Here is a 22,235-nt window from a genome sequence, read left to right on the forward strand (position 1 = left end):
TCTGTGTTTATTTTCTCCTGCCCTATTTACTCTGAAACTCCAAAATAAAATTTGAGATTTAGGCAACTAATTGCCTAAATCATTAGTATGCAATTTAATTCCATAATAAACACAGCTGTTCTATGAATGGCCCATTAGGTTGTTAAAGAGCTTTAATCAACAAATGAAGATTAAGGAACAGAAGACGACGTATGAGGGATGTGGAGAAGGTTATAGGGCAATAAATTCATATCAAACGGAGCACTGTACTTTCCATTAACTGAACAGAAAAGAAAAGAAATGCTACGCCACTGCTCCAAACCTTTGAGGACATGACTGTCCACCTAAAACAGGCAGGTGAGGAGCAGCCGAGAGCCCCATGGTAACTCTGGAGGAGTTGGTGCATAAAGCCCAAATGGGAGAATCTGTTGATAGAACAGGTGTTGGACGCAATCCACATATCTGGTCTTTTTACCTGTTTTACACAGAATGAGCAAAAGTTAGTTGAAAAAGACATAAAAACTGCTGAAACTGCAGCAAAGAAGGTGAATCTGTTATATAAAATCTCATACAAAAGGTTTAAAGTTGAAGGTTGTAATGAGACAAAATATGAAACACTTCAACGGCTGTAAATGTTACGCCACAGAACCGGGTATTTAAATGTGTGAAGCAAAACTAAAAGTCTAAATTTTAATACACAATCGTCATCAGGGCACCACAGCTAATTTATGCAGGTAGAAATGTAAGAGAGTTAAAAGAACTGAATGTTTTCTTTAGAAGATCACTTAACAACCTTTTCAATAAATAAAGCTAGATTACTTTTTAATAATATGCTGAAAGTATAATCAAGAGGGTACGTGTATAATAAAGGGAAAAAATGCATAATTAGTTTTGCACAGTGAAATAAGAAAAGCTTGGTAGGAGACCACACAGCACGAAAGAGGGGATTGTGAAGTTTGGTCTGCTGTTGTTACTCTGATTATTGTTTTTATGATAATGTGGATTTTCTTCTTTGATCATTTTCCCTTTAAAGTAGTGCTATGTATAATCCGATTTTGAATAAACAACAAAATAAAAATAGTTTAAACACAAATTTAATTTACTTTTGAATAAAATTTGCGCATCACAAGAAAACACCCACCATTCAAAACAACACCTATTTCCCCCCCCCCTCATCAAGAAACCTATTGAGAGGCATAAGAAATATGTGTTTTGTTTCCAATTCACACAAACACTATTATAAGATTTTGATTATATGTCCTCAGTTTAGTCTGAATGGTAGTTTTGCCCTGCATTTGTAAAAGCAATGACAAATCGTTTTTCTGTGAAAACCTGTGTTCCTGAGCCAGCGCTGTAATTTCCACTACAAAATCAGGTCCCTTTTTAATGCAGTGCTGCCTGAAGGCGAGAAAATCACAACCATGCAGCATTGTTGTGTGGCTTTTTTTTATTTATTTTTTTTATCTTTTCCCTTCTGCATTGAGATTTCCCTGGGTACTCTGAATTTTTTATGAATTGCTGAGACATAGATATTGAAATTCCTTATTTTCTTGCTATTTCACATTGGGAACATTTATCTTAAATTTTGTGGACGTCCTCATTTGTTCAGCCACATGCATGTTGTTTCTCCATCTAGGATCCATAGATATATGTTTGATCTGTATCACATTTTATCATATTGCAAATAAAAACATTAGTTTACGTGATGGAAATGCATTTCTATTTCCCCCATGTTTCACCTGAAAATAACTCAAACTCAATCAGACTGAATGAAGAACATCAAGGACTAAAACTTCACTCTTACATAGATTTAGATCTGGACTTTGAGTGTTAAGTTTCCACCACATACATCTGGCATCTGACCTTTAAAGCTACATTTTTATCTTAGACCAGAGCTCTGCTGTGTCCCCTACGCAAGCAGAACTTTTTGTGTGTTTCTTTCAACAATGACCTTCATTTTGCCACACTGTCAACAGATTTAAACACCAGAAATGTGAGTTAATCCAGAGTTACCACGGCTCTCCAGGCAGCTTCTCTGTTTAGTGCTCTCCTTGCCTGACCTGTCAGATTATGTGGACGGCTGTGGCTCGACGGGTTTGCTGTTGCAAAAAAAACAACAAACAAACAAAAAAAAAAAACGCTTTCCATTTTTAGATAATGGATTGAACAGTGCTCTGCCAAATACAAACTCATATTTTTTTTGTAAAAGAAAAGAAAAAAACAGAAAAAAACCTCATGTGTTAACCCTTTCATGCATGAATTATTATTTCTCCACATTTTTTAAAATGTTCTTAAGGCATTAGAAAAAGGTAGGAAAAAAACATTTTGTAAAAAGATTTTTTTATTTTTTTTATTTCATTCTTTTAGGTGATCAAATTGTAATTTTCCCCAAGTACAACGTATTTGAAAAATACATCAGTAGTATTGTTCTTTCGGGGTTATCTGATGTCACAATATTTTATTTTACCTGCCAGAGTCGTTTACAGTAGAAGGAGGGATCGGGTTGGTTGGCATGCACTTTTTTGTCTGTCGGCCATATTGGATTAAACAAAAATAATTTCTTGCATTTGCAACTGATGGCCAGTAGTTGATAGTGTATTTTATGATGCATTAGTGTCCACTTCAGTGGTCTGTGTGCATCTATAACATAAAAGTCCATAAGAAGCACAAGAAAATGGCTTTTAGATTGCTGTCCACTGTAGTGAGCACTACGCATGAAAGGGTTAAAGCTGCACAACATTTTTATGCCATTGTTAAATATTGTGATTGAAACATTTCACTTGCTCTTCTTTTTTGTTATAATCACTCCCCCCCCCCCCATAACCACAAAGCTTTAGCAACACAGTCATTAACACTTTACATCAGGAGCAGCTTGCCATATATATTAAGTGAATTAATAGCCTTTTAAAAATATAATAGTCTTCAACATATTTTATCAAAGCAATCGTTTTCAGTTGTGATTTTGTACATATTGCTGCATTGTCCCGCTCTGGTCGATCACATAAAGTCGCAATAAAATATACTGAATTTGCTGGTTGCAATGTGACAGAACAAGAAAAACTCGAAGGGGTCTGAACACTTTCGCAAGGCACTAGATAGACATCGAAAGTCTGGCAGACCCATTGGCTCCATAAACTCCTATTCTTGGTGAATGCGCTCACACACTCTTAAGGCTGTGTGTGTCAATGGCTGTATCATGCACCCGCCAACTGTAATGGCTGCCATGCAAAGGGGAGAACGATGAGATGTATTGGGGAAGGTGATCAAAGGGCTGCTATTTACAACCACTCTCAGGCTGCAGACTTGACGACCAACGGTAAGCACACTGTACTGTACAGGGAAGCTCTTCCATCAGGCTTTTACTGCCCATCACCGCAGCTGTTAGGCAGGGGAGATGGCAAAGCTTTTAGCGGACTGAGATACCGTCCTGCTGGACGGCTTGTATGGGTAATGCCATCAGAAAAGAGAATGACTGGGAAAGATAAGGGAAATGGAGGCCGAGGAGGGAAAAGGGAAAGAAGAGAGAGGGAGGTGGAGAAGGAATAAGTTGATGCCTGCCTGCTGGCTGTCAAAGGTAAACGCTTCGGCTTAATAGAAACTGATATCCGGCGACTCATTCAGGATTTTGTGGATGAGGGAGGGAGGGTAGAGTCTAGGAGTTAAATAAAGCAGGAGAAGAGGAGGAGTCCTTACCTGGAGCAGCCAGTAGCACCTGCGGTGGAAGGTGGGGATGATAGAGGAGTGGACATAGCAGCCATACAGACACTGAAAGGAGGGCAGAGAAAAGGAGAAAGGGGGACAGAAAAAAAAGTGCATTACATTACAGGTAGAAGAAGGCAAAGGTTTGACCTCTCAGCCGACCGTGACACCTGTGATTTTTGAACCCTTTTCCCTCTACTTCATAACTCCCACTAGAACCATTGTTCTTGAAAACAAAGGCAATGACCTCGAGGCAGACAGGGGGTGATATTCACCGGTGAACTCCTCACTACCTGCTCCTGACTCCAATATTTTCTTTTTCTTCATCCACTTATAACCATCTCTTCCCCTTTAATGAGCTTTGTGTTGCGGTGACTTGTTATAGAGAACTTTGTTTCCAAAATAGTAATTACAAGATCAGATATCTTGTAGGTAGAGATGCATGAAACCCTTACAAAAGGCGTTTCTTTTTTTTTTCCAGTTCTATCTGCACAAGGATACGATGATGTTTACGAGCCGAAGGTGTTGGCAGGTACTGTCAGCTTCCACCCAAAAGCTGGATCGTGTCATTATTTTTCGGTTGTCTCTGTCAAAGCTACAAAAATCATTATTGTCCTTTGTAAACTTTGCACCAGCAGCAGAATGCTTTCAACCACGAAAAAATACAACATCTAATTTATGGAAGCGTCTAACACGGCAGCACAGCGGCAATGTCATGGCGAGGCATTAAACATACAAGATCTGAAGAAGCTTGTCCCTGCCTGTGCCTCGTCGGGTTTGAGGATGTGCAACATTTGCAGCGATGCAGCATGACTTGTTGTGGATGCCCCAGTAAAGTTAATTACTGTTCAAATAAAGTAAAGTCAAGTTAAAGCTGGACTTGTTAGATGATTGTGCTCATCAGCATGCATACTATGTGAGCTTTTGCCTTTTAATGATGTGCTTGAACCATTCTTTCTTTCAAGAGAGGAATGGATAGGCGGCGCACAACATTTCAAAGTTGTCACAAGTTTGAATTCATTATGGACTTTCTCTCATCCACACAGGGTCAAATGTATGCATGCAAGCTCAGATATATACATACACGCTGGTGATTTCTGCTCCTTGACCACACACGTCAACAGGTTTCTGACATATTTCTATCTGGACATTTGACCATGTACACTGGTTTCTTTCTTAGCATAAATTGGTCTTTTAAAAACTGTTTCTACATGTTGAGTATAGATGAGGTTGGGACCATAAAAGCCTAATATTAGTCAGTTTTCATCAATCCAAAACCAGCTGTTGTGTCTGTTTTAGACGGTAGTCCTTTTACTTATCTGGGTCTTGATTTTAGATGAAGCTTAAGAATTTTTTATGTGGTACTCCATCATTTCCATCCACTTTTGTGCAATGTATATGTACCAGTGGCACAGAAACAGAGTCTTGACATGATGCTACCACCACCATGTTTCTTGTCTCTTTTTCGTATTAGTCATTCCTTTTGTTCACCTGGGTGGATACACATTTCTGTTGAGCTTTATGGAGTCAATTTGGTGATTCTTTCCTGCTCTAGATCTTCTCAGTTCATGATGACGACATTTGGTTGTTTCTGGAAATGTTAACTAACTTCCTTTACTAGAAATGATTTTGACAAGATTTCCAAAAAGACAAGAAAAGAAAAATCACACATAAAATGTGGTTTTAGATTTAATAAGGGATTAAAAATTCTCCTCTAAACCCGGATTTGAATTGTGTTTGAGATTAGAGATCTGAGGTTAAATGAATGCACCAAATTAATTTAACCTGCAAATAAGTTTTCTAGCCAGGTTTATACCGAAAACATGCATGTAAATATTGAAGCCTGCATGTAAACTTTCTGACCATGAGTTGAGTAGAAATAATTTCTACTTGTGTACCAAGTTCTTATTTCAAGATAAGAACTTGGAGAAAGAAATAAAATTAGAATTAAAAGACAAAGATTATGAGTGTCTGTATACTTCTGATTAAAACAGCATAAAAGAAGACCTCAAGGTTCCTTGTTTTTTTTAAACAGTGATTAGTTATAATAATTAAAAAAAAAACTGTTTACATTTGTTTACATTGGCCCAATGCTGCTCAAGTTTCATTCAGCTTGGAAAGAACTCTTAACAAATTCACCCTGCCGAGAAACCCAGAGCATAACTAAAGCACAGTGTTATTAATATCCTTATCGTAAACAGATAATACTTCGTCTCGGGGCTCATTACTGTGGAAAGAGCAAGGCAGGGCTGATAACGCCCCCTGGTATCTGGCGAAGAGGCCAGGAGACATTCTTCAGCAGTCAGAAGGAGAGTGCAGTAAAGCATCAAACACCGAGAGACGGAGCAGAGCTGCATTCTTCCGTCCTCTCTCTCCTTCTCAGTCCTTTGTTGGATTCACAGTCCTGACCCTGGATGACCTAATGGGAAGGCTATACTTTTTCTAATTTATGGCAATCTATAATACTTCACCACTGCTCAGCTATCACCTGGTTAGTTATAGGCAATGAGATTATTATACAGGGAAATTAGTTAAAAAGCAGCCAGGAAGTTACAAAGGACAACAAAGACAATGATTTGCCATCCCAAATTTCTGATTTCAGTCCCTTGTAAATTTGTGGGGGCACAAACCAGCCTCAGCTACAACAGAAACATGAATAATATGGGTAACAGCATGCAATCTTTGCAAATGATTTGTTTTTAATTGTATGCTAGACGAATTTTGGCTGATTTAAAAGCAAAGTTTGTCCAATATTTTTGAGCAATAGATCAAGCAGGCAGGTTGAGAGGATTGAGTTCCACTTAAATCCTCTCTGTTTTAAATTATTGATAAGAAATCACTGCCTGCTCCGTGTCAGAGCATGTACACATATGCACAAAGGTGCAGTCTTGTCTTCCACACACAGACATGCACATGGAGACACTAACCTGAGCTTCAATATTCAGCAGCTGTACTGTACGTGTTCAATAAGTTGAGGTGGGTTTCCTGGGGCGCTGGGAATGAGCAGGCAGCAGAGGCAAGGGGACAGGCACCGTGGGAGGGATGAGGGAGAGTGTTTTAATATTGGGATGGTGGGCTGCATTGCTCGGAGGACCGAATGATAAATAGATGCCTTGAAGTGTTCTTTGTGCTTGTCTTGTTTAATTAAAACCTAGTTAAAACGAGGAGGGCTCGCCGAGGTGGATAAACATTGATTTGCCAACATCAAACCCTCTGATGAATGTACGGCTACAAAGGGAAGGCAAACAGATGGAAGGACGCATAACGGCGCTAAGAAAGTGCTTACAGATCTCAGAGATACGCAAGTACAAACAGGCGGGTTTATGTGTGCGTCCAGCTCATTCACAAGAAAGAAAACAATTCGCAGACGCCATCAGCCCTTTCTGGTTCTCCAGGTGTTCCATTGTTCTGTTCACACCTATTTGTTTGCTGATTTCAATACCACCCAAAGTGTGTTTGGGAGAGTTTGAGCAGCCGCGCTCCTGCAGACTGCCTCATTTTCTTATGTTTTTTGCTGAACCCTCATCTATTACAGCTGTCTGGTATAGGATGTATGCCTCCTCCCACTCCTGTAACTCTGCCATCCATTACTCTGCGCTGGCGTTGGACAGAGGCTTCCTCCCACAACCACAGCGGAGTGAACATCACGTTACAACCACCACAGCTACACACATTTGTACTTTGCAGCTCTGTGACTATTTATGTCATAAACTGGGCTTTGTGAGCTTTCAAGGGATTACCGATGCAAGGCTGTGCACTGATCTATGAGGCCTTAAACAGTTTCACTACTGGCATGTTCTGCAACAGTTTTGGGAAAGGTGCTTACAAGCAGAAATGCCAACGTTTTCTCGACACTTAGCATTATGTGCCAACACAAATGCTGATATAACGCCAAATTTGCATTTATTTTGACGGCAAATATGGAATAGCAAACCTTTACGGAGCAGATTGTGATCAACTGCACATTTAAAGCAAGTGAATTTAATTTTGGTGGCCTGCTTAACTTATTTTATGTGCTTTGATTATTGATCAAAAGCACAAAATCTGGGTTCCTTTATATTTTTATAGGGAAGTCTGTACATTATCGACTAAGATGGATGCATGGTGTCATCAAGTAAACTAGGAAAAAATGTTTGAGCTAAAATTTAGGACTATTACAGTCACTTCAGACTGTAATAGTCTGAAGTGACTGCATTTTATTCATGCAGAGTTTTTGCATGAATAAAAGGCAAAACGATAAAGAAAGCTGACTCCTTAAAAAAGAAAGAAAAAAACCCTAAGTAAAGGAAAAAGGCACTTAAAATGTTTTGTATCCCTAATTCCGGCTCCTGAGCAGTTACTCACAGATCAGGGTTAATATTGTTCTAGCCTTGAGCGCTTGGCCCCCTGAGAGTGACCTGCAGAAGGACAGTATGACGCCGCTTTGACATGCTCGACACGACTGACAGGTTTCCTGGCGCAACAAGCCTAAGTGACTGGGGTGAATGGGGGAGTGAATAAATTAGCCCCGGGGCTGCTCTTCTTCCCCTCTATTTGCCCCCATTACTCAATGACACAAAGCGGCATGGCAGACAAACAAGCAGCTTAAAGCGTAACACAACAGTTGAAGCTGTCAGTGCCAATATACAGTAGACATTAAACACAACGCCAGCCTGGGAACCTTCACTCTTTTACCAGTTCACTATTTCTACGGTCTTGAGTGCAAAAATAATCAGAAGAGGAACCAATACAGTTGTAGTTATTAAATCATAAACCCACATTGTTGTTGGTCACAGCATCATGCATATTTATAAGATATGATTGAAGCAACACAAAGCAGAGTATGATCGCAAGCGTGGAAGGAAAATTATTTTATATGTTTTGTTGAATTCAGTATTTAAATTCCATCCCCTTTACTCTACTACCCCTAACTAAAATGCAATGCTATAACCTTCAGATGTCTGACTAGATTCCACCCGTGTGTACGTTTTTTGCTTATATTGTAACTTACGGTTTTGTGACTGTACTTTGATTATGACGTGAATAACGAAAACCAAAGTCAAATTCCTTGTCTGTCCCCACAAACTTGAAAAATACATCTGTAAATCTGCCAAGACATGACTGAATGGCTAAAATGACATGAAGAGTAACGAGTAGAAGCCAAGAGGCTCATGGTAACTCTGGAGGAGCAGCATTGATAATCTAGCGACACAATAGATTAGTTTTGCAGCTTTATGGAAAACAGTTAAGAAACCTGCCTGCTTGTAGTTTGTTACAAGATTTCAAAGGGAACACACCAAACATGACTATCTGACAGGACCAGGACAAAAACACATCAACGTAAATACTTAAGTATTTGTGTTACACCAGTGGCATCATGTTGATTGGTGAGAGTCAACAATGCGAAGGTCCAGACCTGAATCACATTGAGAATATCTGGGAAAACTTGCAAACTGTTCAGAAACATTCACCATCCAATCTGGCTGATGTTTTGTTGATGGTTTTTGCAAATAAGAACTGGAAAAAAAAAAAAAAACTGTCTCCAGATGTGCTGGTAGCAATGTAACTGCTACAGCTGCAACGAAAGGCGGCTTCCTAAAGCGTTGCCTCAGGATGGTTCAGAAAACAGTGATAGGCCTGAATCATTTTCCCTTCACTCCAGTTCATGTTGGTGTGTCACGAAAAATTCACATAGACCACAATCAAGTATGTAATGTGACAAAACGGGGAGAAGTTTAAGAGCTACGAATCTTTTAGCACGGCGTCGTATAGAGACCCACACCCCCATATGTGCACCGCTCATCAACCCCAAGCACTTATCAGTAATTCAAAGCGCATATCAGTTGCTGGTGTTTCTGCTGCTTTCTGCATGCTGAGCGTCTGGGTGACAAAGTGACGGCAGAAGAACCATTATTTGCTGTCTATGGGCTGTGACAGATGACAGCACATTGCAGGGCAAGCAATTAAACAATAATTATACACACACATATTCTCTCATAAAAACTGCACTTTCCCAGCATGCAATTTAGAAAATCTTCAGTACAGTGGCATGAACACATTGAAAAAAAACACACACACGTGGTCTCAGACACATTCATCCGCAAACGCACGAACACGCACACACGCACACACACACACACACACACACACACACACACACGGTGTCACTAATCTGAATGTTTTGTTAGTGTGCTGTCGTGTGCAAATGAGACGCAGAAAAATGATTTGGAACAGTTAACAGAATAATTCACGAGAAGTATGACCATAATGCATTTATTTGCTGTCAGTCCAGACAGCATGAAAAAGGAGGTACAGCACCGCGTGTCCTCATGGAGCGAATTCATTATGTATTGTCACTTAAGCAAGTGGTCAAGGCGATGAAACGGTGATGAGGCCCGGTGAAAGGACGTGTCCACTCTTCCCTCCTCTTGGGGAGTCATCTTGAGTAGAGCTGGACTGCGGTTCACCCAGGGCAAACAGTTTGTTTAAAATAAAGTCTTCAGACGTAGAGCCAGAGCTGCTTGCTACCAGTAAAGGTCTGTGGAGGCGACCGCCACATCGAGCCTGGAAAGCCCAGCGCCCCGACGATGTTACGCTTACATTTATCTATCACAGCTGGCAGGTGTCAGACACAGCCAGAGACGGGTTTGTAAAATGAAACGTCGGCAAAGGCGAAGCTGGCAAGTCAGTTAGAGTGAGACTGAGGGAAGGGAAAGTCTCTCATTAGACCATAATGATGTGTGAAAACTGTCCTAATCAGAGCGTGGCCCCTTATTTATGTTGGCAATTTGCTGTTTTCCTGCCGTGATGCAAAAAATTCCACTGTCAGAGGCTGCAGCACATCGGTCTTTTGGGTTGATTGTCAGTCCCAGCAGGAAAAGCAGACATGCTTTGTTATTATTAGTGCACAAATAAAAAAGAATAGCTAGTTTGACTTTTTACCATCCAAAAAAACAAAAAGACACACTCTTTACCAATGCAGTCCTTCCAAGGATAGTTCTCTACTTTGACACATATTTGACTTGTGTCCTTAGTCAGCATTTGTTCCAACACATTACCACTCAGGATATAAATATTCTCTGCTGGATATTCTGTAAATTTGTCAGAATTCACTGGATCGAATGACTTTATTTAAAGCATTCTACATTTGTTGAGGTGGACATCCACCTGGTAAAGTCACTTCTAGCTCCCTGCTTCATTAGAGGTAATATATCATTTTGTGCATGTGTTTTTTTTTGTGTGTGTGTATGCGTGTGTGTGTGTGTGTTTGCATATGTCTGTTCACATGGATGCCTGGGGCAGGTGATACAGCCTGGGGCGCAGCAGCATAAATAGAGCTCACACTGGAGCCAATCAGACGGCACTATCTAACTCTATCCGTGAAGGCAACGCAAAATCCATACACAATAGAGATTCATGAACCATGCAAAATTCAAACCAGCTCGGCCATCGACAGCATCCATGATGACTATTGATCAGCTCACGATTTCTGGCTCTAAACAGATGTGATTGGATGACTTACCGCAGAAAAGTGCCACTTCCAGTTTGGAGGATGAGCTCATTTTCGACTGATACCATAATGCTCTGTATCTCACCTGCTGTCTTTACAGTCAATACACTCTGCTGTACTCTCTCCGATCGTTTGGCGGGAATCAAATTATCCATAGTGTCTGGTAGGGTGGCACTATGCCCAGAATGCCTATAATATGCAGGATATCGCTTACATTTTGATTTAGAGAGAAATGGGTAGTTCTGGAATGGCTCACTGGATCTTAAACCAGCTACTGCCTCCCTTTTTTTAAAGAAATTCTTCTTTTACACACCTTTAAATAGTCTACAACTTGTGGAATTGTAACAGTAAAATTTTTCAATGCATCTTCAGACTTAAGAAACGGTTGATGAGACATTATACATAATAAATCAAAGGAAACTTAGATTTATCTCCCCAGTCTCCTGCATCAGACCAGCTGCAGCCTCTAAATCAGTCAAAACTGAGCAAGCTACAAAATGAATTGGCAGACTGCTCCCAAGCTGAAAGGGGGGCAGAAAATGGAGAACAAACCTAAATTCTTCAACAAAGCCAAAGAAATGGCACTCAGGAAGAAAAGGCATGTGTTATGGAAATGATTGGCCCTAAAAATAGAAAGCTCATTGTAAAATAAACAGAAACGTTTGATAAACAGGCTCAGAGGAGGAGAATTAATTAGCCACGCTGGACATGTAAACACAGCCATACATCAAGTTCAAAAGGAAAACAATAACAGGACCGAGGCGGATTGAGAGAAACCCCTGACCACTTGTAGCTCTAAAAAACATAATTCTGTTTCACTTCATTTCTGAAGAGCAGAAAAAACCCTCAACTAATTAAGAACAAAAAAAAAGGGAAGGCATTTCAGGCGAAGGGAAGCTGAAACAATAAAGTTACTGGGAGATTTTTATTTTGCTGCAGGAAAAAAAAAACATGAGGAGTATGAGAGACAGAGAAGGGAAACAGAGAGATACAAATGATGGACAAGGGGGTAAGGAGCTTACGGTCATGCTTCTGTACATGCAAGAGGAGGCTTGCGCACAAGCCCATGAACGTCTGTCTCCCTGACTGAAGACACAGTGTCTGTTAATGCTAATGCTAGCCAGCTGGGCTCTCCGCCAAAGGCATTAAGTGGAATCGAATTCCACCAAACTAGCTTTAATCAGCAGGTTTTAAGGTTAGAATTACTTTCCCTCTCCACCAGCCTGCTGGCCAAGGTTAAAGCAGACACAGACGGGGGCTGGGCGGGCTCAGCTAATGGCTCTATGTCGTGTGCCACCATTCGCCAACATGCGAGGACATACATACAAAAAGGTGTGCTGACAGCAATGTCAGAAAACAAATAAGTTAACAGGAACAGAAAAATAAAACGGAGAAAACAGCTGGCTCCTTCAGAAATCACACATTTTATGCAACTATGCTGCTGTCAACGTGACAAATAAAAGAATACTGTCTTTAGTTATGTAGAATGTGAATGTGTGTGTTCACAAACCATTCAAAACCATGTTTTTAAAGTTGGGATTAATTTAATTTTTTCCTATTGGAGCAAACTGAGAAACATTTAAAATCTAAAGCATAATTTAATCTAACTGTATATTCTTTATCTTAAACCTTGTTTCAATTCGTGGTTCTGAATTTTCAGGATACTCTTATGAAAAGGAGATTATAAATACATAATAATTGGCAGTGATCTCCTGGTGTTGGATGACCTTTATTTGAGTCACATAATCGCTTCTTTTTCTATAGACTGTGACTGTATTAAAGAAAACTACTTTGAATCACCAGTGGTTGTGGAAAAAAATCGTCCTGAAAGTAAGCATAGACAGATCTGTAGGTGGGAAGAAATGTGCATTGGCAGGTGGGTCAAGAAAATTGCAAAAGTTTGAAATAACTAAGGGTGAAATAGTCTTTGTGTCCCTAGATTGCCCTCAAGTGTGTGTGCATGGTTTGACCTTTGTGTACCTGCGTTAACCCTAGATGTACTGGCGACCTGTCCAAGGTGTAACCCCGCTTCTCGCCCAATGGCCGCTGGAGGTAGCCACCAGAACCACACAGGCATGCACAGACAATGCAAGGATCAACACAGGACAGGAATCTGACACATTTTGTATTTTCATATGTTACTGCAAATGTAAACGGATGGATGTTTCAGCATTTGATTTTTTTTGGGGGGGGGGGAATTCTTTTCAATGGAAAAAAAACTGACGTGTTTAACAAATATCTCTTGAGAAGTGAGGTCAGGGCCTTTAAGTAAGGGAAGAAAAAATGTTGAGAAAGTAACACAAAAAGAGAGTTTAAACAGCTTTTGCAGACGAGCAAATATGTCAGGCTGATTTCTTTTTTACACTTCACAAAGAGTCCAGTAAGGTCTGCCTTGACCTCGGCATACAACAGCAGTCAAGGCATTGATGCCTGTCAACAAAAGAAAGCTCGGGAAACCTTGCAGCTCTTCTGTCAGCTTCTCAAAAGTCAATCTGTGTTCTTCTATAGTACCCACACTGTGCACAGAGTCCTACACATGCAATGGTAAGAAACATTTCTTTTCCACTTTCTTCCTTTTTCTTATCTTTCTTCTCTCCTTATTGACTTTCCTTCACATGGAAGAACATGGACTTACTGTGGAGACGAATTACAAACTAAATCTGCAGCCATGCTACCACGGTCGGCATCAGCGTTGTTTCCAAGAACACGAAGAACAATGTGCAAAATAGGTCTGAAAAACTGTGAATGTGACAGATGAGTCTTTATAATCTGATGCTAAGTTTATACAGTGCAAGTAAAAACAAATTTGCATCCACTGACCATGAGCATGAATATTAATTGTGGATCTTCAGAGATGCAGTCAGACTGCATAACAACGATGCTGATGAATTTAGAAAATCTACTGGATGCACAAGTTTGAAGTCATTATGGATTTGTTTTTATCTACATGGTTTTACAAAATTATAAATAAGACTTTACTAATATTTGGTGAAAAGTTCACCTGCCATTTGCAGAGAAGCCACACGCTGTTTGGACCGCTCAGCAAACTTCTGACTAAATATTTAGCACCTTAAATAGGAATTTCAGTCTTGTTGTTTGATTACTGTCCTGATTTAAACCAGTTTTGTTGCTTGTTTCAGCTGTTCTACATGACTTAGAGTTTCAACCACATGTTGATTTGAGATGAAAACTAAGATTTTTGAGTTTTTTTGTTCTTTCTTCCACTTTGTGAAATGTGCTAGAATCACTACCAGGCGGTTTTGTGAGCTGAGTCCTGCAGAGCAAGTTGGTGAATGGTGCTCAACTCTAGACACATTTAAGGGAGGTGAGCAGCACCAGAGTGTCAGATCTGACCATTCAAATCTGTCTTTATGTACAAATTTGGCCACGTGTGGATTACAGGAAATTCACACCCCATTCAAACTTGTGAACTCCCTTCTTGTTCTTTGACGATCAATGAAAATGTGTGAAATTCCACTCGAAAAGCAGAACAGTTCCAACACAACCAGAATAAGAGCATTCCTGCCCTCAGTAAGCATACACAGACATTTCACTGGCACTGTATGCAAAAGATGAAACTGCAAAGGACTCCAGATCGCTATCTTAAGACAACACTTCCTTATCGCCTCACCTTTGAGCTGACCTACAGATCACCTGTCTGGAAGAGACACGCGAAAAATGTCTTGCAGCAAAGAGTAATGTGCATCTCTTAGCATTACAAGCTAGGTCAAATATGACAGGCTCTTCATTCCATTAAAAAGTTGAGTAATGGACACAGCACAGAGGTTGTAGAGACAAGGGGTCAGAGGTTACACTTTAGCTGTCATTTTTCAGTGGGCGCGGAAAACAGCTGAGTATGGGGAGAAAATCCTGGGCCTGATCTCTTGGTGAAACACAAATGCATGTGCTGGAGGATGGTCAAAGAGGAGTTGACGCAGAATCTGTACGCTTGTACCGCTAAGAACAACAGGAGAGACGACTGCAGGTACAGACGTGTTCATGGTAGAACAAAAACCTAACAAAAGGCAAACACGTTTCTTATCGTAATAACAAATTAGTCGCAGCGTAGCTTTGTGAAACGGATCCTGCTTATTAAATCCCAATGGCAGAGTGTGAGTCTGTCAGACCGCTGATTAACCTTCACTTGTGTTTGGTAAGGTAAGGATGGAAGTGTGCAGAGAAGGGGAGTGCGTCCTTTGCATTAATGAGAGCAAACATCAAACTTATAGTTTCTCCCCCTAAACACACACACATACACACGCGTGCGCACAGAGGAGACCTGCTGAAGATGACGTCAGGGACCCGGCTTCCCTGCCGCGTGTTATACCGGGCGGACGTGCAGCTTAATTGTGGGAGAGAGCCCAGATTTGTAATGCTGCACCGCTCTGTTAGGGCTGATTAGCAGACGCTCATGCCCTCTCCCCCCGCGGTGATCTATAGGCACTCAAAATTTCTAATATCTCCAGTGTAAGCAAGGAGGAGCTGAGAGGGACCGTAAATCATGACAGGTCCCACTGAGTGCAGGAGTGAAAAAAAGAAGGAGACGGATGGAGAGAAAGACTGAGAGTGAGTTATTGAGAAAAATATTCAGCCTGTATGGAAACATGAAGGAGGGAGAGGAACGGGGCGAGGGGGAGAGGCGGCAGAGCACATATAGGTGGAGAGGAGCACACATCAAGGAGACATGAAAGAGTTAGGGAGGAGAGAAGAAAGAAAAGGAGAGGAGATATGATTACCAAGGAAACAGCAAGAAAAAAAAAATCCAGTCAGGGAGGAAGAGACGGAGTGTGTGGAGTAGACAAAGAGGAGAAAGAGCATAGGAGGAAGAAAGAGAGTAGGAGGACTGAGAGACACAGAGACAGAGGGAGACGGAGAAAGGAGAGGATAGAATGAATGCTAACAGGGAGCCCAAACCCAATGCTGAGGCTTTATCCTTCACAGGCGGAGGAGCAACAATCGCAAACACATTTTCTCTCGCCCTGGCCCTAAGAGAGATAAAAAAGCAATTTGTATTCTATTCCTATTCAGCGTCGCTTGGCCTGTTTCTCTGCCTGCATATTTGTAAACACAGCTTTGTCAGAGCAGCTTAATCTTCCCAACACAAACACAGACTACAGGAAGGAGGGGCGCGGAGGGGTGAGCGGGGAAGAGCGGCGATGAGAGGGGGGATAGGGTTTGAGGATGAGGGGGGGAAAGAGAGAGAGAGAAAGTGAAAGGGTGAAAGGGGTAAAAGGGGTGAGGAACGAAGGTAAGGGGACGTTTGGGAGGCAAGTGAGAGGTCATGAGAGAAAACGGGAATAAGACTTGTTACTGTCTGTGGTGCCTTATGATGTCCTCGTGTCAACTGTGAAGGACCCAAACTCGCACTCACTCATTATTCTACCCACTGGACTGAAGTTCAGCAGGTTGGATCACTGAGAGAGCCAGAAGAAGAAAACCCATAAAACCCATCTTCAGAGTATGGCCTGGATGTGACAGATGGAAGAGGTGGGCGCTTGTGCTTCTCTGTCACCATGCTTAAATTAAGTGCTTAGGCTGCACATTCACCCTGACATCTAGTGTTCCAGGCCTGGACTTCCAAGCTTTCAGGGGAACCAAAGTGCACATTCTATACAGGCTAAATAACAGAGTCATGTGGAAGGACAATCACATCACTGCAACTGACTGACTATACACCCGAGCAGAGACAGAGGGAGGGAGAGAGAGAGAGAGAGACCCACGCACAGATTGGGAGAGGGAGAAAGAGAGGCGACTTGGAAGTGGTGATCGTCTGGGTGCACATTCGCTCACAGAGGCGTGAAATTAGGCAGAGCGACACCTGCCAATACGCATTGCATTCAAGCCCGCTAGGTTCGCACCGCTCTTCGGCCTCTCGAATCACGCTGCGTACTCTCTCATTCCCCCTCATTCTGCTCCACCCTATTTTCAGATCTCTTCATTATGGCCCACAGCGCCCAATTAAAGACTGATAGCCACTCCATTCACTTCCAATACCGCATCGTGGGCGAGATGGTGCTACACTTCGGAGCGTGGCAACAACCCTCATCAGCTTCTGTGCAATTCTTTTCCTATTCACACTCTACAGACCCAGCTGCAGTTGCACGCCGAGGCATCTGGATTAGCACAAGTGAGATTAGTTACCATCATGATGTCAATCATGGAGGCACCGGATAGACAGCGGAAGTCTTATTCAAACGGAATCCGCACAATGCTTTGCAAAGCTACTCGTGGTCTTTTGAAGGCTTCCCATCCCGTTACATTGTGTCCACAAACTTTATGTACTTCATTGGAATTTCATGTGACAGAAAAAAAAAAAAAAAAACGTGCATGTGCGAAAAATCCATTCTAAGCAGTCAACTTTAAAAATACATACTTGACAAATAAATTTCAACCAATTTCTTTCAGAAGTCACTGAGCAATTTTATCTCAGTATTCTGTAAATCCAGCTGTGGCCTGTTGTCAAGAGGAAGGTGAGAAACACCGAACGCAACAAGGCAGACGGCCCGAATGCTGCTATCAAAGCTGACCGTCTCCGTGCCACGGTGCACTGATGCAGTAATTTACACAAGATGAGCCGCAACCAAGTAATGAATGCAAAGAAGTGTACACACTTTGAAGCGTCCTGTCATTTGTTCTTAAAACATATATATTTTTAAATGGTCTAATGTGATATTTAAATGAATTTACCTGTAAGCCACAATCACCAAAACCGCAAAAATAAGAGCTTGAGATACTTTTACTTCATGTGTAATGAATCTCTGTAAAATAACCGTTTCATTGTACTTTTACACAATATTTCATTTTATAGAGATGAATTAGTGTATCATCTACCTCTCTTCAACTAAAAACCAAAAATAATAGCGGGTTCATGAAGCTATTTTTCTTGTAAGTCACGCGTCTATCTTTATGTTTGAGCTTGTAGGGATTGAAATGAGGCTTTACGCCAAGCTGTCAGCGAACTGAACCGTCATGATCAAGCGTACACAATATTGAGGCAAACTTGTTAACTTGGTTGCTTGTTTGCTGTGGCAGCACTTTCAACAAGTGTGGATCCAAGACAACTTTCCTCTTTTGTGTAATATTTATCCGTCTGCATCCCACTGTAGATGAGTAATGCAGGCAAAAATCTCTAACTTCCCCAGTGCTCCTACTTGTGGCTGTGTGTGTGTGCGCGCGCGTGTGCGTGTGTGTGTCGAGAGCCCTGCAGACAGAGACGCAGCCAAGAGACAGATTTGGAGAGACAGGGATTGCCACAAACAGACAGAAATGAGCAAAGAAAGACAGGGAGAACACGCAGCAGGCAGATGGGAGAGCCTGTGAGCCCCCAGGCAGGCCTGTGTTGAAGACTGTGGGGAACGCGACTGAAGGAGACCGTATTATGTGCAGATTGTGAACGGGGGAGGAGGCTGGTTAAGGGGGTGAGGCGAGCAGACAAGAGAGAAGGAGAAAGACAGAATGAGGGAGAAGGAAAAAAATCAGCCAGTGAGCCAAAATGAGGGAAAGGAAAGCAAATGAAAAGTGACACTTTAATTCAGGGGGCTTCTTCTGGCTGAGTTATTATGAGATGTTTGTAAGCTGACTTGTTCATGCATCTCCTGGCCTTGTGCCTGACTCACGCTCACTGAGGAGACCTGTGGCGCTAACCTGTGTTTATCTGAGCTGCACAGCAGGGGACAGCACTCTGCCACCATCCCCAGCTTTGATCCTCCCACTTTCACCATGGCTTCTCCCTCTGCCTCCCTCCTCCACCCTCACCCATATGTAAAATGTCTCTGTACCAATGCTCCTTTTGATATGGTCAGAGTCTCACTTCACTCTTAATTAATTGCCATTTCTCTAATCTGGGAGGCAAAGGTTAGCTTTGGCTTCACAGACACACTTCTGAACGCAGCACAGTACCAACGCTTCACATGAAGATAACGACCGAGAAGAGAGAGAAGCGAACTACATCAAAAAGAGCGAATCTGCGAGCATGAGAGCAAATGCACAGATAAATAAAGGAAGAGTAACAGGATGACAGGGTGAGACAGACATAGACACACAGAGAGAAAAATGGTTTTGGGGCCGAAATTACTTGGCTTTCCAGCTGGGAAAATTTAGGTGTCTGAACGTAAGAACCTGACCAGAGTACGAGATTTCAACGACAAGAGGGAGAAAGAAAAAAAAAAGACCCATAAGGGCTTTTCCTCAGTTCGGGAGGCAGCTACAAAGCAGACAGATAAAGGAGACAGGCAGATAAAGGAGACAGACAAATAGAGGAAGAGCTGGAGCTGCACACAGCCAAGATGTGGCAGACAGGTACAACCTGGCAGCCCAAACAGACGAAGATGGGGGAGTGGGGGAAAAAAAGCAGCTCTTAATGAAGCAAATTTAATCAGCCAGAAGGATGCACACACCCTCCTTACACGTTCAATACAAATACATGTAGAGCAAGAAACACTAGAACAGGGATAGATCCATTTAGGAATATGGGGAATGAGCGTGATGAGAAATGCAACAGAAGAGCAGGAATGGAAAAAGAACCTAGAGCAAAGTCACTGTGAACTAGAGAGAGAGGAAGAGACTGAGACAGACGGAGAAGGTGGTGGAGGGGGGTGGTAGTCAGCTGGAGTGCCGACAGGTCTCCGGAGGTTGTAATATATAGCAGCGTTTCAATCTCTCAACAGCAACTCCAGTCCTCCTTTTTCATATCCTTCAACAGACTGAGGACGGAGAGATACGTCTGTCCTTCGGAGCCAAATCGGCATTCAGGATGATATAACGTGCACATTTTTTGACATTATATCCCAAATCTGGATGGTTATTTGTAACTGGATGAGAGCTCCGTCCCCATTCCCTTTTGAGATCTCAAGGTTACCAGTGGTAAAGAATAGATATGAATGCCCATGTCAGACACGTTTCTATGTTTGTCTTGTAATGTCTCCGCTCTCCCTCAGATCTCCCTCAGAAGCTCGAGTCCAATGCTTGATTTATCTGCTGCATGCGCCATTAATCCAGCGACCATGCATGCCTCTGTTGAATAATTGATCTCTATGCTACTGTAACTAAATCCGTCAAAAGAGTGACATCCCACCTCCCTCCTCGATGCCTTTACTTCCTCTTTGGTTCTCCGGAAACCACAGAGTTCCAGTGTAAAACTCAAGCTGCTCCAACAAGAAAATCTAGTTAGTGTTTTCACATCTTTCGTGGTCAGCGGCGCCGTGGAGGAAAAGGGGTTAGAGTTCGCCGGAGAGGTGGTGTGTCATTATGGGTGAGTATGAGAACGGTTCTGCCACCAGAGGGAGTTTCGAGTTTAGATTCTGAAAGGAGGCCAGACCGACTGCAAAAACACACACGATATTAAGATGATGCAGTTGACAGGGTAGTTTTAAAGTGCCAGCACCGTCAGGGATCCAAGCAGCAGTGACCTCTTGAGATGGTCAGCTCCGAGTTCTGTGTTTAGACCTCAACAAACAGCTGCCTGGAGCAGAAGGGGGACAATAACCCTTAATTTATGCCCACCCTCCCTTCCTCCTTCTGCCTATCTCTTTGACTTGTTTTTGCATACTGCATTTAAAGTAATAAGTACAGTATCTCCTTGGATGCCACAGTGCTATAAATCAGGGGGAAATAGACCTGTCATCTTAGTAAACAACGCATGCGGCGAGTTATCATTAAAAAGAAAAGAGTTCTTGAGGACGCCTAGCCATGCATGAGGATGAGCGTTAGACCAATCTACCAATCTCCTTGGTCTGCCCTGAGTTTCAGTGGAGGTGCACACAGATATGGTACAAGTTATACAACACTTACAAGACTCAATGGGAAAAGAGTTATATATAACCTTAAAATGAATAGATTTTGTGTTGCAGCATCGTCTCACAATGAGTTTATTAGTTCATTAATTCAGCGAGGGTAATAAATCACACTAAGAAATAAATGTTTTTTTTTTTTTTTTTAAAAAACACCAGTCCAATAGTTAACAATCCTCATTAAATAAATACAGCTAAAACACTTTTATTCTCTTTGACTTGATGAGAATATTTAGGATCTTCTAATAAGAAACGCGTGACTTTCTGTGTGGCTGCGGTATAAATATGTCATGAAACAGAGAGCTCTTTCTCCTAGGCACTCTTCAAAAAGGGGAAGACAAGAGAACATCCTAGTCAAGTCAAACAGATGTGTGTATGTCTTTAAAAGTAATTGTAAAATACTTTACAATTCATAAAACTGCTACAAACAAGCCTGGATGATGACGTTCATGTTGAAACCACACATAGTAGTTGGTTTGTAATTGAGAATAAAAGGTCTCCAAAGAAGCGATTGGCCTCCTGAGGTCACTGAATCTGAAAAAAAACAATTTACATATTATTTACACACCAACCTGTTACTTAAAAAGAAAATCTTTTCAGTTTCACTCTCTCAAATGTAAGAATGAGGACGTTCTGGTCCTAACCAGAACGATAACACTGCAAAAACACCAAATCTCACAAAGTATTTTTAGTCTCATTTCTAGTGCATATATGTTATTACACTTGAAATAAAACAAAATATCTTTTCAGCAAGATATAGGAGCTTGTTTTAAGTAAATAATTCCTTGATAAGACAATTTGCCCATGTTGTAAATTAAATAATCTGCCAATGGAACTAGAACTTTTTCTTCAATATTAAGGAATTCATTACTTAAAACAAGCTCCTATATCTTGCTGATAAGTTACTTTTAAGTTGTTGTTTTTTTTCTTAATTCAAGTGTACTAAGCCGTTTGTGCTGGACAGAAAATACCTTGTAAGATTTTGTATTTTTCCAGTGAAGATTTGTTCAGACGATTCAAAGACTGAGCTGTTGCAAACCGTTATGGCGAATGTCCTACAATAGGTCTGTTCCCCCCGCAAATACGGAAAAACCAGGAATTAACTCTTTGAAAAGCCAGGAAATTTGAAATAAAAATTAGCTGTTTTTTTTATACGTAGGAAGCCGATCTCTCAAAAGTCGATACACATATTTTGGATCAACAGGACAATGCTGCAAAACATTTGTCCAAATTGACACAGAAACCAGCCTCAAATAAACCTTTTCCAGTCAGTGTCAGAC

The 22,235-nt window shown here is 41.5% G+C and overlaps 1 protein-coding gene across 1 annotated transcript in view; it reads right to left on the minus strand.

The window, feature by feature from the left end:
- camta1a (calmodulin binding transcription activator 1a) overlaps positions 1–22,235 on the minus strand; it is a 155,922-nt gene that overhangs the window by 57,661 nt on the left and 76,026 nt on the right. The window contains exon 3 of the mRNA XM_088007524.1: positions 3,673–3,744. Coding sequence (XP_087863650.1) covers positions 3,673–3,744 — 72 coding nt within the window. The remainder of the gene's footprint in view (positions 1–3,672; positions 3,745–22,235) is intronic.

Source organism: Poecilia mexicana, unplaced genomic scaffold (assembly GCF_051168715.1).
Source record: "Poecilia mexicana isolate PSO_F unplaced genomic scaffold, ASM5116871v1 scaffold_7, whole genome shotgun sequence".
NCBI classification, from domain to species: Eukaryota; Metazoa; Chordata; class Actinopteri; order Cyprinodontiformes; family Poeciliidae; genus Poecilia; species Poecilia mexicana.